Below are 13,636 nucleotides of genomic sequence, written 5' to 3' on the forward strand. Positions count from 1 at the left end.
TAATCTTAGCTACTCTTTTTGTAAAAATAAAGTATTATAAAATTCAAATTCTTCTGAAGCTCAAAACTCATTTAATTTATGAGTGAATTATATCAAAGAACAGCGAAAAAGATTTATTAAACGGTGCGAAAATTATGCATTAACTGGTGCAATAAATTAAAAAAAAAGGAGAAGCTTTCAATTACAGTCTTTCATGCATTTATAAAATAAAATCATGTTTTTATTTGAAGTATGCTTAAAATAATGAATTTAATAAGAGCAGTGCGTAATTACAAATAATTAATTTCAATAGGAACATTAGAAATCAAAGTTGCCTTAAAATTAAAATAGTTAATCAAAGAATAGCAAAAGACAAAACAATGTGTTAACATGTAGATGAAGTGTCTTTATACATTTTTAATTAATGTTAATATGTAGGTAATTCATGAAAACATTTGGTTCACAGAAGTATTTTTTTTCTATTGTTCTGGCTCAGGATCTTCAGGTTCTGGCTCAGGCTCTTCAGTTTCCGGTTCCGGTTCTGGTTCTTCGGTTTCGGGCTCAGGTTCTGGTTCTTCGGTTTTGGGTTCTTCAGTTTCTGGTTCAGGTTCGGGTTCAGTTGGCGTAGGCACAGTAACATCTCCAACACATCTCTCATCGTACTTGAGTGTTATACCCTTTAAGAAAAAAAAATATATCTTTTAATTACAGAAAAAGTTTTTAATATATTTGAATTCCCAAGTAAAATAATCCGTTATCATTTATCACCATCTGCGGAAAAATATATCCAAGATAATGTTTGTTTATCAGTTCTTGGAAAAGAAACACATGCTTCAGCTTATCGTCAACTCCGAAATATCGAAATATTCCAGGATTGGTGTTAAGACTGAACTTGTTTATCTATCGTCGTCACTATATGAAAGAACAGTTATACAAATAATTATATGCGCTTGTGAAAATACTTCGAAGAATAACAAGAGGGATGAACTTAATACCTTGACTATCCTGAAACTAATAATATAAATAAATAAATACTAGGTCATATTTATTTAACACTCTTTGGTTTACTTAACCACACAAAAACAAGTTTCACAGGCTATGTCGAAACGTGTTGTTTTTTATGGCACTTGCCATGGAGAAGCCCGCTGTTACAAAGACAGCAATTTTAAGCCGGTGGGGAAGCGTCTCTTGTTTTTATAGTGGCGTCATCTAGTGCCAAGAGAACAACTTAGCTACACACACGTCACAATTCTTTTTACGGGGAGGACTTCTTTCACACATCCACAGATCGTAATTTAGACCTGAATCAGAAAGCGATCATCCCTGATCCAGTACCCCCAGTGGTATTACTCTCGACATAGAGGAGTTTGTGACCACAACAGATTTATACGCGCGTCAGCCGCCAAGCACACGGGGAATCTTCGGTTCGAACTCGCAAGCTAAGGGAGGCGAATCCAACGCTCTACCAACCAGGTTATCCCGGCCCCAGGCACTTTTAGGAGCTTTTCAACTATTATAAAATATAAAAGAGAAGTTTTTATTCCCACGAATAATTATTTTTCGCTCTATAAATGATGTTCGAAAATGTGACTCAACAATACAAACTACGTAATGTTGATATTATTTGAATAGTATAAAATAGTGTTTATGCATTTCCGTTTTTCTCTGCCTTTTTCTAACACATCGTGGGGAAATTTTGCGTATCATCTTATTTCCTTTCATGTGGCCTATACCATTTTGGGTAGGAAAGAGAAGTCAATAAAAGTAAAATTAATGAATAAATATCAACATGCTATTTATTTATATTATTAATTGATATACCTAAAGTTTCTGGGGATTAAACTCCGCTCACATGAAATATTTTTTAACTTAAAAACTACTTTTGTATAAATTATTATAGTATAATATTGTATTCCAAAGGAAATGAAAAGCAAGTAGAGGATCACATGATGGTTCAAACCACATGTCATTGTATTAACAAAGAAATGAGCAGTTTTATACTCATTGTAGAAGCACGGTTACTGTAATCAAAAATTAATTGGCATAGAAATAGCATTGCAGTACAAAATGTTTTTGAGATAATTAATTAAATAACATGAAAATAATTTAAATTGTAGAGATCTTCGTATATATTTGATTCTTCAATAACAATAAAAAAAATCATTTGCTTTCGAAAACTACTTTGAGGTAGATTCTTATAAGAAGACTACCTATTGCAATGGTTCTCATGACAAGACTTGGGAAAAATTTCGTCAGTTCTTCACCGAAAATGGTACCTAAAACCCAAAACCACGCTTCGATCCTTCGCTCAAAAGTTTAATAATATTATTTATATGTTTAATATATATGAAAATAATATATATGAAAACTAATAACATTGTTTATATGTTAATATATAGGAATATATACACATATGTGTGTGTGGTTACATTTGTGTGTGAGAGTTTGTAAATGACCCATCTAGTTTAAAGCAAGTGGAAATTGGGGGGGGGGGATTGAAGTTTTCATTTCGCTATAAGTTTCTTAATATTAAAAATAGAAAATTAAATTCAATTAGCCAAATTAGCGCCCTATTAAGATTTAGAAATTTGTATTTAAAAATATTTCAATAATTTCAATATTTTATAAATTAGGGGCTAAAAAGTGATTTTCATGCCCTAATTTTGCCTGTTTCTAATATCAACAATTTGTATTGCCAGATAGTAACTCAGATGTAAAGGAATCTACTTTTGCCTTCCAGTTTGCTGAGAGGAATTTGTTGTCCTTCATTTGAATTTGTGGGTTGGAACTTTTGGCGTGATTTATCAATAACAAAAAATGCAACTATCAATAACACATTATCAAACATTAAGAATTTAAGTAGTAGATAATTTCAAAATATATAGTTGGGTAAGTTCAACATCTTACTGTAGCCTACCAAAGGAGTATTTACATATTTGCTCATTTAAAAATCATTCTCCTTTGCACTTTTAAAAAACTAATAACATTCGTAACATGACACAGAGACGGTAAAATTCTAAATTTTCAGACGGTGGAGAAATAATTTTTCTGTGACAATTTTTTCTGAAATTACTGTTGAAATAAAAGCAATATTTTTGTTATTTTCTAATTAAATGAGCGTTCAGTTAATTTTTATACTTAAAAAATTTCAAGATAATAAAAAAATTTCTTAAAAATAAGTAAGCGAAATTTGATTGAATTTGGTCCAGTTGTCCTGGAAGATATGTGAAATATAACATGCGCATAGCCACCATACAAGTATCTAATTAAAAGGACAAGTGGCAATTAAACACAAAGCAAGAAGACATTTCCAAAAACGGGGGACGTCTTCCTTTTTTCTTCCACTCATTCATCTTTTGACACTTTTTCACTATTTCCAAATTCTTTATATGAAAAATTCAACATAGAATCAATAATTTTTTGAGCATGATCTACTAGACCTATATTAGATTTCAATGTGATATGATCTGCACGTTTCAAACCTCTCTAAGTTCGAAAAGCGTGTTTCTGTGAAATGTCTATCCGTCTGTCTGACTGGAACTCAGAAGAGCTTTGAGCTGGATAGATGAAATGTATTTACATGAAATTTGTAGTTTCCTGTTAAATTTTGTGCAAATTCCGTTCAGAGGAAATCTGTCTGTCCGGCTGTCCAAATATGCCTTAACATGTTAACTGCAAAACCTAGAGAGCTAGATAGATAAATTTAACAGCTCTAGTTTAGAGACTTACTAAATTTTTAGCTGAATCTTAGAAGGGATTGACCATGTGTCAGCATGTGCTTTCATAAACATGTAAATACGGTAACTCACAACTTCTATGACTTAAATATTTGGAAATTTCTGACTACAAGTGAAGTTTTGTGTCAAATTTTTGTTTCAATTGATTGGGAAATGCGTGTTTAAAGCACAAATTTGATTTTCTAATATTATTGACTGCATGACAGAGATTAATCCGGAAAAAAACTCGCCAAGAGCTAGGAAAAATGCTAATTTCATGCCAAAGGTTATTAAAGGTAACTATTGTACGCCAAAGCCATGCAAAGTGTTCGTTGGGATAGCATCGTTGTTAGAGAGTATGCAAGAACGTTTTGGGGAGACCATTCCAACTAGTTTTTATAATGAATATTTTCTACATTTTACTTCTGGCAATGAATACTTATATTAATCTCTTTACATGAAATAATTTATTGCCAAAGAGCGTAGCACGATATCTACACGATTATCTTAATAATAAGTGATATTCATCATTGCAGGCTGAAATGATAATATGTTGCGTGGCGTAAGAGCTGTGGTAATATGGGTTTTTGAGTTAGGACTAATAATAAAATATTTTGCTTCTTATAATAAGTATTCATACATTTTGTTTCTTAAAATCAAAGTTGGTTAGGCCATTTATATGGAATATTTCATAACTAAAGCTTGTTACATCGGCATAAACATGTATGAAATTTATACTTACGAATGGCAAATCTTTGACTTCTGTAGGCTCACAAGATAAACCACCGGCGCATGGGCAGTGGTTTCTGTATTTCTGATCCAGAAAGCCTTCGGTATCTTCCTCTTCGCTACATCTTTCACCTGCAGAATGTTATATTTCTTGATTAGTTGTAAATACTATGAATTACCGATAAACATGCAAGAATTGAGTGCTATTGAAGTGAAGTTTAATAGTTTGTTACATATTTGCATTGAATTTCTTATAGAATTTCAAATGTCGTTTTCATTCCTGGAGCGGTATTCAACTTAATGCTTAAGAATACAAATTTCATTTATTGTTCTTTGTGAGTGCAAAGGAATGGAAATCCATAAAAAGAAGATGTAGAAATCCATTAAAAAAGGATATTTATGTCAGAACATTTTTTTATTATATATTATACAGTGCATTTGTATTACAACAAAAAAGCACCACTTCCTGCAAAACAAAAGGATTATTAGAGCGATGATTTTTATAAGCCCCTCCTTAGCCAAAAAATAAAAATAGTTTAAATGTGAGATAATAAATTTAATTGTACTTTTTTTTTCTATTTAAGAAGCACTCAAAATATAATTTGAGAAAAAACTTTTACATTTTATGGCAAGTAATGTTTAAGCCATTCAAGCAATAGAGCAAGATATCCTTTGTTTTTATCACTCACTTAATTCTATATATAAGAGCTTTATTACTGTTTAACGCGTTAATGTTTTGGAAGGAAAACTCCTAAATTGTAAAAATAATGAATTTTTAAAGACATTTTAAAAAGTAAGCAATTTTGAATGATAAAGCTATGCATTTAGTGAATAAAAAAAATTGTATGATGAAATTGCAGAGCTATATAATGATAAAAAAATACTGCCAATTATATTTATAATGTTATTTAATTAGTGGAAAATTCAACCCGTAAAGTTCAACAATAACAAAAGATATCTATTGGGTATTTAACATAAATTTAGGAAAAGTAACTTAAAAGGGTCATTTGAAATTTGAAATTAATTTGCCATCGTTTAAAATTCTGTAAACGTAATACTTTCAGTCTAAAAAAATTATCTTGTTAACACCAGCAAATATTATGTTTTAAATTAGATTCCTTTAAAATTCAAATATATGAACTTCTATGTTTAATAAAACTAAATCATTTGAGTCAATAATGTGCAAAGTATGGCCAGCAGACCGGATGCGACCCGATCAAATGTTCCATTACTGCTAAAATAGATTTCAAATTAAAACTGAATTAATTTAGAATGATAGTAAAATTAATGCATCCGAATTTGTAGTAATTTATAAGGAACTTCTAAAAATGCATTCAATAGTTTCATTCATCGTTTCAGCATAAAAGAATTTTGGAAAATAACTTCTGGTCCTTGTCTGATCTAGCCGAAACATGAAACATTGGCTCTTCAAATTTATTTCCTTCTTTGCTGGCCACTTATTATATTATATCCGTCTTACATATGTTTTGGTTATTATGTGTGTTTTACAATATAAATTGATTTACTATAATTTAAAAATTGATTTCTTAACTCTTAACTGGGGTCATACGGTCTGTGAGACCGCTAGCGATGGATTTTCGGTCATCCTTTTTCTATTTTTAGCTCAATTGAATGGATTGACCCTGTAGCTTCCTGTTTTGTAACCTTCAATGCCCGTGCACTTTTTCAACCGATTTCAGCGGATGCTTTTTAAAATAATTCAGTTATTTCTTTGAGCGCGGGCTCTAGGACCGCACCTCCCTCTTAGTGTCCCAGTGATAAACAAGGCTTTGCAAATGGCGCTAAAACTGGAGCCCCGAAATATCATCCAATTTAATGATCCTATTATGAAGCAGTGCTACAGACACTTTTAAATGAAGCAGAAAGTGATTTTAGTGATAAGTATAACTGTACAGAAGAGGTTTTCGCTGAAAGTTCGCAAACTGATTTTGATATGTATGTTCAAACATAATTAATTTTTCTAATCATAATGTATTTTGAAAAATTTATAAAATATATTAATATACCATATATATATATATATATATATATATATATATATATATATATATATATATATATATATATATATATTATTTATAGGTTGATTTTTATAGTAATTCTTAACCCGTATGTTTAAAATGCCCTAGAAAACCGTGCTGTGAAAGCCACACAAGCCGATAAAAAAGGACCAATTTTACCCATTGCCAATTTTTTTATATAATTGTTTAATTTTACATTATATTGTCTTCTATATACCTTCATATACTGTAAAAATAAATATTATTTAAAAAGTAAAAAGTAATATATTTTTTCATGAATATTATTTATTGTAACATGTAATTTGAGAAGAAAATACGTTCCTACGCATTTACTTTTTTCAATGATAATAAAAATTTGTAATTTGAAACATTTCTAAAACATATCAATATATTAAGAAAAATATCTGCAAAATATATTGGAAGTTTTTCATACTAATACATTTATTAGAAAATTTAATTTGAGTGTAAATGAAATGCGATCTCTTAGACCGCACCTCCCCAGTTAAGTCCTAAAATTTCACCTCCCCAGTTAAGGGTTAATGCGAAATGTTCTATTGGATATCTGGGAGTAGATTCAAAATTGCATTATCTATTAGTAAATATTCAAGCACTTTACTCATTTTAAATGTATGACAGATGTTTTGATTTTCTTACATAAAAAAGCCTTGTAATGAACAAAGCAAGAAAAAATAAATGTTAAAATATTATAATTTCTCGTGTCATTGATTGCAAATAAAGCATGTTATCGTAATTAAATATTTTTTTTTATCAAATTTAAATATTTATAAAATGACCGTCATTTCATTATTTTATTTGAATCTGAATTGCCTCGATATTTGTTCTAATTTTTGGAAATCGGCATATGTGATTTGAGGCTAATTTTTTCAGCGTTTGGGATAAGTATTTTATTTGAAAAGTGTACAAAAGGAATAATAAGCTGCATGGGGAAATAATCAGCTACAGATTTTATCAATGTTTTAAATCCTATTCACCAACGGTTTACTCAGTTAGAAGATAAATAAAAATTTGGGAAATTTTTGCGGGGTCCATCATTTTTCTCCCCTCCACAACGAATTACAATTTCTCCCGCCCGTGGAGGAGCTAGCCCTTTCTGAAGACACTCCTGCTTCAAACTTTGTATGAAGTTATTTGAAGATATTACGTAATGCAGAAAAATATAACGCGGGAAGCAAATTTTAATGTGGTATATTAGATTTTTCATATTCTGGTTTCTAATTTGGGTATAATAGATTCTATATCCAATACTCATTGTTAATTTCTTGGATGTTTTTACTGAATAAATTTATGCTGCATAATTTTGTGCGAACTTCAACTACTTCACTTGTAAAAAAGAATTCGAAATCAATTATGTATATACATGTATTTAGGTTATGCATGTATTATACGCATATTTATACATATCGACTCCAAAACTGGTCTTCGTGAGATTAAAAGCAATCTAGCTAGCCATAAAATTGTTACAATGAATTTAAAACATAAAAAATCGTTAAATATATGTTCCAAATGGAGAACAGTAAAATTGTAAATCATATTTTCAAATGAGGAATGCAAATGAATTTATTTTCCAAAAAATTATTGCAGCAAATACATTCTTACCTTTCTGTGCTAGCTTTTGGCATTCGCCTCTTCTAAGAAATATAAATCCCTTGACAATACAACACTCGTCTTCTTTGCAGTCCTCTCCTGAGCGGCAGCGCTTGGCTTCACTGAAAGCCTGAAACAACGTTCCATTTTATAAAATGTATTTTAAAAGTGTAGAATTATATTAGAATTCAAATAATAGTTTTATAAATGAAGGCTAAGAAACTAAAAAACTCAGGTTCAGTTTTTATTTTCTCATATACTAAATGTATAGAAAGTATTGTTATTGTAAAAAAAAAAAATTCGAACACAAGATTTAGATGAATTTCTACATTTTGGACGTTCCTGAGTTCGAAAAACACATTTTCGGAAAATGTACGTATGTCTGTCTGTCTCTGACGAAGATAACTCAAAAATACTTTTAACTAGACTGATGTAATTTGGTATATGGTTTTTACACCCAAATTGTAGATTTCTGTCAAATTTTGAACAAATTCCATTCAGAGGAAGTCTTTCCCTGTTCGGCTGTTCGAATATACACTAACACAATAACGAGAAAACGAAGATAATTAGATAAAATTCAGTAACCAGATTTTACTTCTATAATGTATAGATTTATCAAAGTTTGAGATAAATACAACAAGAGTTAACCGTTTGTCTGTTTGTATTTTCAGAAACATATAAACGCGTTAATTCAGAAACGCAATGGTTTAAATATATCAAATTGATATGATATTTTTGGGATTACAAGTGTAGTTTTGTCACAAATTGCAATCGGTCTAATTTGTCTAAAGCCCAAATTTGATTTTTGTATACTTATATCTGCATACCAGAAATTAATAACCAAAATTTTCACGAAGGATCACACGATATGTCCAATGAAATGTCTAAATTCACGTTAAACCTTAATGTCTCATAATTATTGTACACCAATGCAATCTATGTGTTTAATACCCTTATTAGAGAGTAGGCAAAAATGTTTTGGGAGACTATTTCCTCCCGTTTTAAGTATAAATTAAACTGATAGGAACATTTTTTATATTTTGAAAAACAAAAACTATTTATATTTAAAAGTAAATACAAAAAGTAGTTAAATTTCCTAAATAATGAAGCGATAGTATGCCTTTTTGAAGTAAACTTATCACGAGGGCTTATTTTACTTGCTTATTAAAGGAAAATATTTTTTTATCAGTATAGTCATCAATATTTCAAATATTCATTTAAGAAAACATGTTTTAGTAGGAGAGAAACTAGAATATTTCTTCAATTTTCACTGAAAATAGCTACAGTAAATTTTATAAAAAAAAAGCTACAATATACTACAAGCTACTGCTTAAAGCTATAATACATTTTATTAAATTTTTTGCAGTTACCTTAAAATAACATGCATTATTCAAAGAAAAGAAATATATTCCATACCCAAAATAATATAATAAAGTCTTTTTCTCTTCAAATTTAGATTGAGTTTTTTTTGTTACAAAACAGAAATAGAGCTGGATATGTATGCAGATACATATCTTATCATTTACTATTTTATAAATAAGAATTCAAATCCTCGAAAAAAATTTAAATGATTTTAGGAATTTTATCAAAAAAAGATAGGATTAATATTAATTCCTCATTTGCTGAACATTTTCAACGTTTTAAAGAATTTATTAAATAATTTATAAAATAAATATATATATAAATAAACATTAGTGGATTAATAAGCACTGCATTTTGGAAAATAAATTTAATAGAATGTCAGAACAGAAAATAATATTTTTCTATAAGAATTTTGACATAGATATTTTGACTTTCCTATATATTAAGAATTAAAGCTTTTCAGAAAATTCTGAATAATTAGGTTTATAATGAAGTACATAATGATTCATTTTCCTATTTTACGTACATGTATTTTCCGTTGACTCAAATGTAATACAATACGGTTTAATCACATCACTATAAGATTTTGAAAAATTGAAACCACTCATTTTAGTTTTACGAAAAAACTTTTTGTAGATTAGATTTTATGATTTCTTGAATAATTTGATGATGTCTTGAAACTTATATTTAATAAATATTATTGTCATTAAGTAAATTATAAGTATTAAAAGAACTTCTTAATTATTTATTTTAGAAATATTCCAGTATGGACTCCAACTTGAATTGAAAAATCTATGCGAATTCGAACAATACTCAAAATGAATCAATAAATGGAAGATTAACTATTTAAAAATATTTATGTATAAAATTTTAAAGGGGAGATTCAATCAAATATTATTCCAATGATATTTTTAATATTTACCTGAGAAAGCACAATGTCTTATGACATTAATTCTTATGCTTCAATTCTCCTAGTTAGAATTCAAAAAGGTTAGAGGCAAATTTGAAACAAAGATGTTCTTTTATGAATATATAATTAATTCTATTTTTTTAAGATAAATCTTCATAATATTTATAAGAAATAGAAGTATTATTTCAATGTTATCGCATACTTTATTGAATATGGAATTACAATCGAAATTAATCATAATGAACTATTTTTAATCTAAAAATAAATGTTATCTTTGTTAATATTTAATGTAATTCATGATAAATTAATTAGAACTCTTACCAAAAAAATAGCAAATACGGCGACAAAAACCAAGAGCTTCATCTTTAACTTTCTAACCAAAGTTGGAGTCTACGTATATCAAAAACATTTTGCCTTATATATGTAAAATTCTTTTATAGCATCATCCATTTTCATGGGAATATTTTCACCTGTAGATTAAATAGCATTTACGTAAGCTGACGTTTGAACTTCATCTATCTGAAGACACGTGGGAAATTTTTTAATCCAAAACAATAAAACTACAAAAAAGATAGAAGCATACATGAATGAGATTATTGTAATCTTTTAACCCGGACGTTTGGAAAATAATAAAAAACAATATTAAAAATATTACCTATTTCTAATTTTGAAGCAATATGCAGTCTAATCATCCATTTTAATCATCACCCAATAGCAAATTTCTACATCGTTAGAGGAATTTGTGGATTTTGTGGATTTTATTGGCACAAGAGCCATGATATTGGCTATGCTGCGCCAAACTGTGTTTTTCAGGATTAAATTATAAAATTTCAGCTATTAAAAATGAAAACTTTTGAGAAAGATGAAGAAAACTTAAATATGTGGATAAAAACCTATTGATTTCAAAAATGCAAAAATTTGAACATGTGGTGTCTTACCAAGTAAGAAAGGTAATGGAGTATTCGTATTTTGAAAGAAGTGCATACGTTGAGCATTGAAATTTGGACATTCTCACAATATATGTTTAACAGACATTTGACAGTCACACTGGGAACATAGAGGTGGTTGTTCACCTAGTAACAAGTGGCGATGGGTGAATCTCGTATGTGCAATACGTAAACGGGTTAATACTGTGTCTGCTTTTCGATTAGGTAATGAAGGCCACGGTTGTACATGAGGTTTAATAGTATGTAGTTTATTGTTAGTTTCAAGGTCCCATTGAGCTTGCCATTTGGAATAAAGAAGCCTTTTAGTGTGCTTATTTAAGTCGCTTACAGGAATAGATGTGAACGCTGGAATACTTGCCAATTTAGCAGCCTTGTTTGCCTCTTCATTGCCCAGAATTCCTACATGAGAGGGTACCCAACAGAATAAAATAATAAAATCCCGAGAAGTCAGTTTGTTAAAAATATCTAGAATTTTGAAAACCAAAGGATGATTATGACGACGAAGATAAAATGATTTTAGCGATTGTAACACACCTAGACAGTCGGTATAAATAATAAACTTTTTTGTCTGTCTCTCTGAAATTTCTTCTAATGCATATAAAACCGCAGTTATTTCTGCCGTAAAAATTGAACAAAAGGAATGAAGTGTAAAAGAAATGACTGTATCTGGTAAGACAACAGCGAAAGAGACATGATTAGATGATTTTGACCCATCGTTAGAGATTGAAATAACTCAAGTAGGAGAAATGTTTTAAATAATGGGCAGAATAATATTTTAGATTGTTGAAATCAATAAATATATTTATAAAAACATTGCACCTTTGAACTATAATTCATGTTAAGTAAGAAATTGTTGACAGTTCCAAACATAGATTCAAAGATAAACTATCGTTTTTTTATGACTAAAACTAAGTAAGCCATATTTGCTTAACCAAAAAAGGATCATTTACAAATTTGTTTTAAGGAAAATTTGAAAAAGAAAAATCTTGATCAAATTAAAAATGCCATTTTTTAATTTTATTGATTCATATATTAAATAAAAAGTATTATGTTTTATTATTATTTATGTGCGTTTTGTTCTATAAAAAATATGTTGAAAAATTAAATCCTTTCTTACAAAGTAAAGTGATATTTAAAATATAATTATAATTAATGATTTGAAAGACATAAAATAAAAGTAATTTTTAAATCATTAAGAATTGTTTAAATTTAAGATCATTTAAGTTCTATAATTAATTTTAGCTAAGTATATGGCCAAGCAGACAAAATGCAAATAACAGTAACAAAACTGTTAACACACAGACACCTTTTAACTTAAAAAAGTGTTAAAAATAAAAATAAAGCCTTAAATTTTTAAATTAGCAAGCTCAAATGGAAATTATGTTCTTTATTTTAAAGAAAAAAACAATAATAATAACATATTGTCCCAAGCAGCAATTCTACAAAAATAGAATAAATTCTCGTTTGCTCATTGACAGTTTAATGATGATTAACTAGACATAATTATCGTTTGCATTTAAAATCACAAATATTTTCGTTTTTTTTCCCTTTATTTTCCCCTTTTATGAATAGTTGAGCTCCACTTATTTCCTCACTAATATTAATTTTTTTATTTCAATCTCAAGCACAAAGTGGCCTCCTTGATGAATATCCGCCAAACAACTGAAAGAACTTTTTTCATTTAAAATGTTAATTTTTAACAGCATTTTTTATAAATATGACTAATAGATTTATGGAATTATTTAAAAATTTAGACTTTGTGATTTGTTTAGAAGTACATTTATCCACTGAAACAACGTAAATTACCATTAAGAAACTATTAATCCAAAAACAATCAATATGAAAATTCACCTATAAAATATTTCCTGAATCTATATAATAAAACGTACATTGTATTTAGAAAGCACTAATGCTGCTGCAACTAAAACACAAATGAACTTAGTCAAATTAGAATAATTATTAGAACTAAATATTAAGTTTACAGCCAAAGAATCAAAAAGAACGATATAATGAATCCGACCTGAAGATTTTCTCAGGTCGGATTTAATTTAAATAAAGAGTACTGTGTGGTAAGATTTTTGGATATTTGCTTCGAAAACCACAAGTTACCTAAATTATGCACAACAGTAAAGAATGGTTTCCTTTAAAGGATAATTCAATAGCATTTAGTTATTCAGCAACTTTAAGGAAAAGAAATTGTGACTATAATTACTATAGCCAAAATTTAAATAAGATAAACAAAACAGATTGTAATTGTAACAAAAAATTTATAAAGATTATGTAGATGCTAACTAAGGACATATTATAAGAGGGAATTTGAAAATTATAGATTCCAACTCTTTAAGA

At 28.6% G+C, this 13,636-nt stretch overlaps 1 protein-coding gene across 1 annotated transcript; it reads right to left on the reverse strand.

Annotated features, from left to right (window-relative positions):
• Positions 1-230: 230 nt before the first annotated feature.
• LOC129962106 (nucleolar protein 3-like) lies at positions 231-10,778 on the reverse strand. Its single transcript, XM_056075833.1, has 4 exons — positions 10,665-10,778; positions 8,084-8,201; positions 4,438-4,556; positions 231-656 (listed from the first exon to the last, which is right to left on the reverse strand). Exons 1-4 carry the CDS (start codon positions 10,704-10,706, stop codon positions 459-461), a joined length of 477 nt encoding a protein of 158 aa, XP_055931808.1. The 5' UTR covers positions 10,707-10,778; the 3' UTR covers positions 231-458.
• Positions 10,779-13,636: the final 2,858 nt, after the last annotated feature.

Source organism: Argiope bruennichi, chromosome 2 (assembly GCF_947563725.1).
Source record: "Argiope bruennichi chromosome 2, qqArgBrue1.1, whole genome shotgun sequence".
NCBI lineage: Eukaryota > Metazoa > Arthropoda > Arachnida > Araneae > Araneidae > Argiope > Argiope bruennichi.

Bases quoted from the DNA above. Each gene is read 5' to 3' on its own strand.
- LOC129962106 (XM_056075833.1), bottom strand. From the start codon at position 10,706: ATGAAGCTCTTGGTTTTTGTCGCCGTATTTGCTATTTTTTTG. The intron at 4,557-8,083 runs GTAAGAATGTAT...AACATTCTGCAG, and splicing joins CCAAAAGCTAGCACAGAAAG to GTGAAAGATGTAGCGAAGAG. The intron at 657-4,437 runs GTAAGTATAAAT...TTTTTCTTAAAG, and splicing joins AAGTCAAAGATTTGCCATTC to GGTATAACACTCAAGTACGA.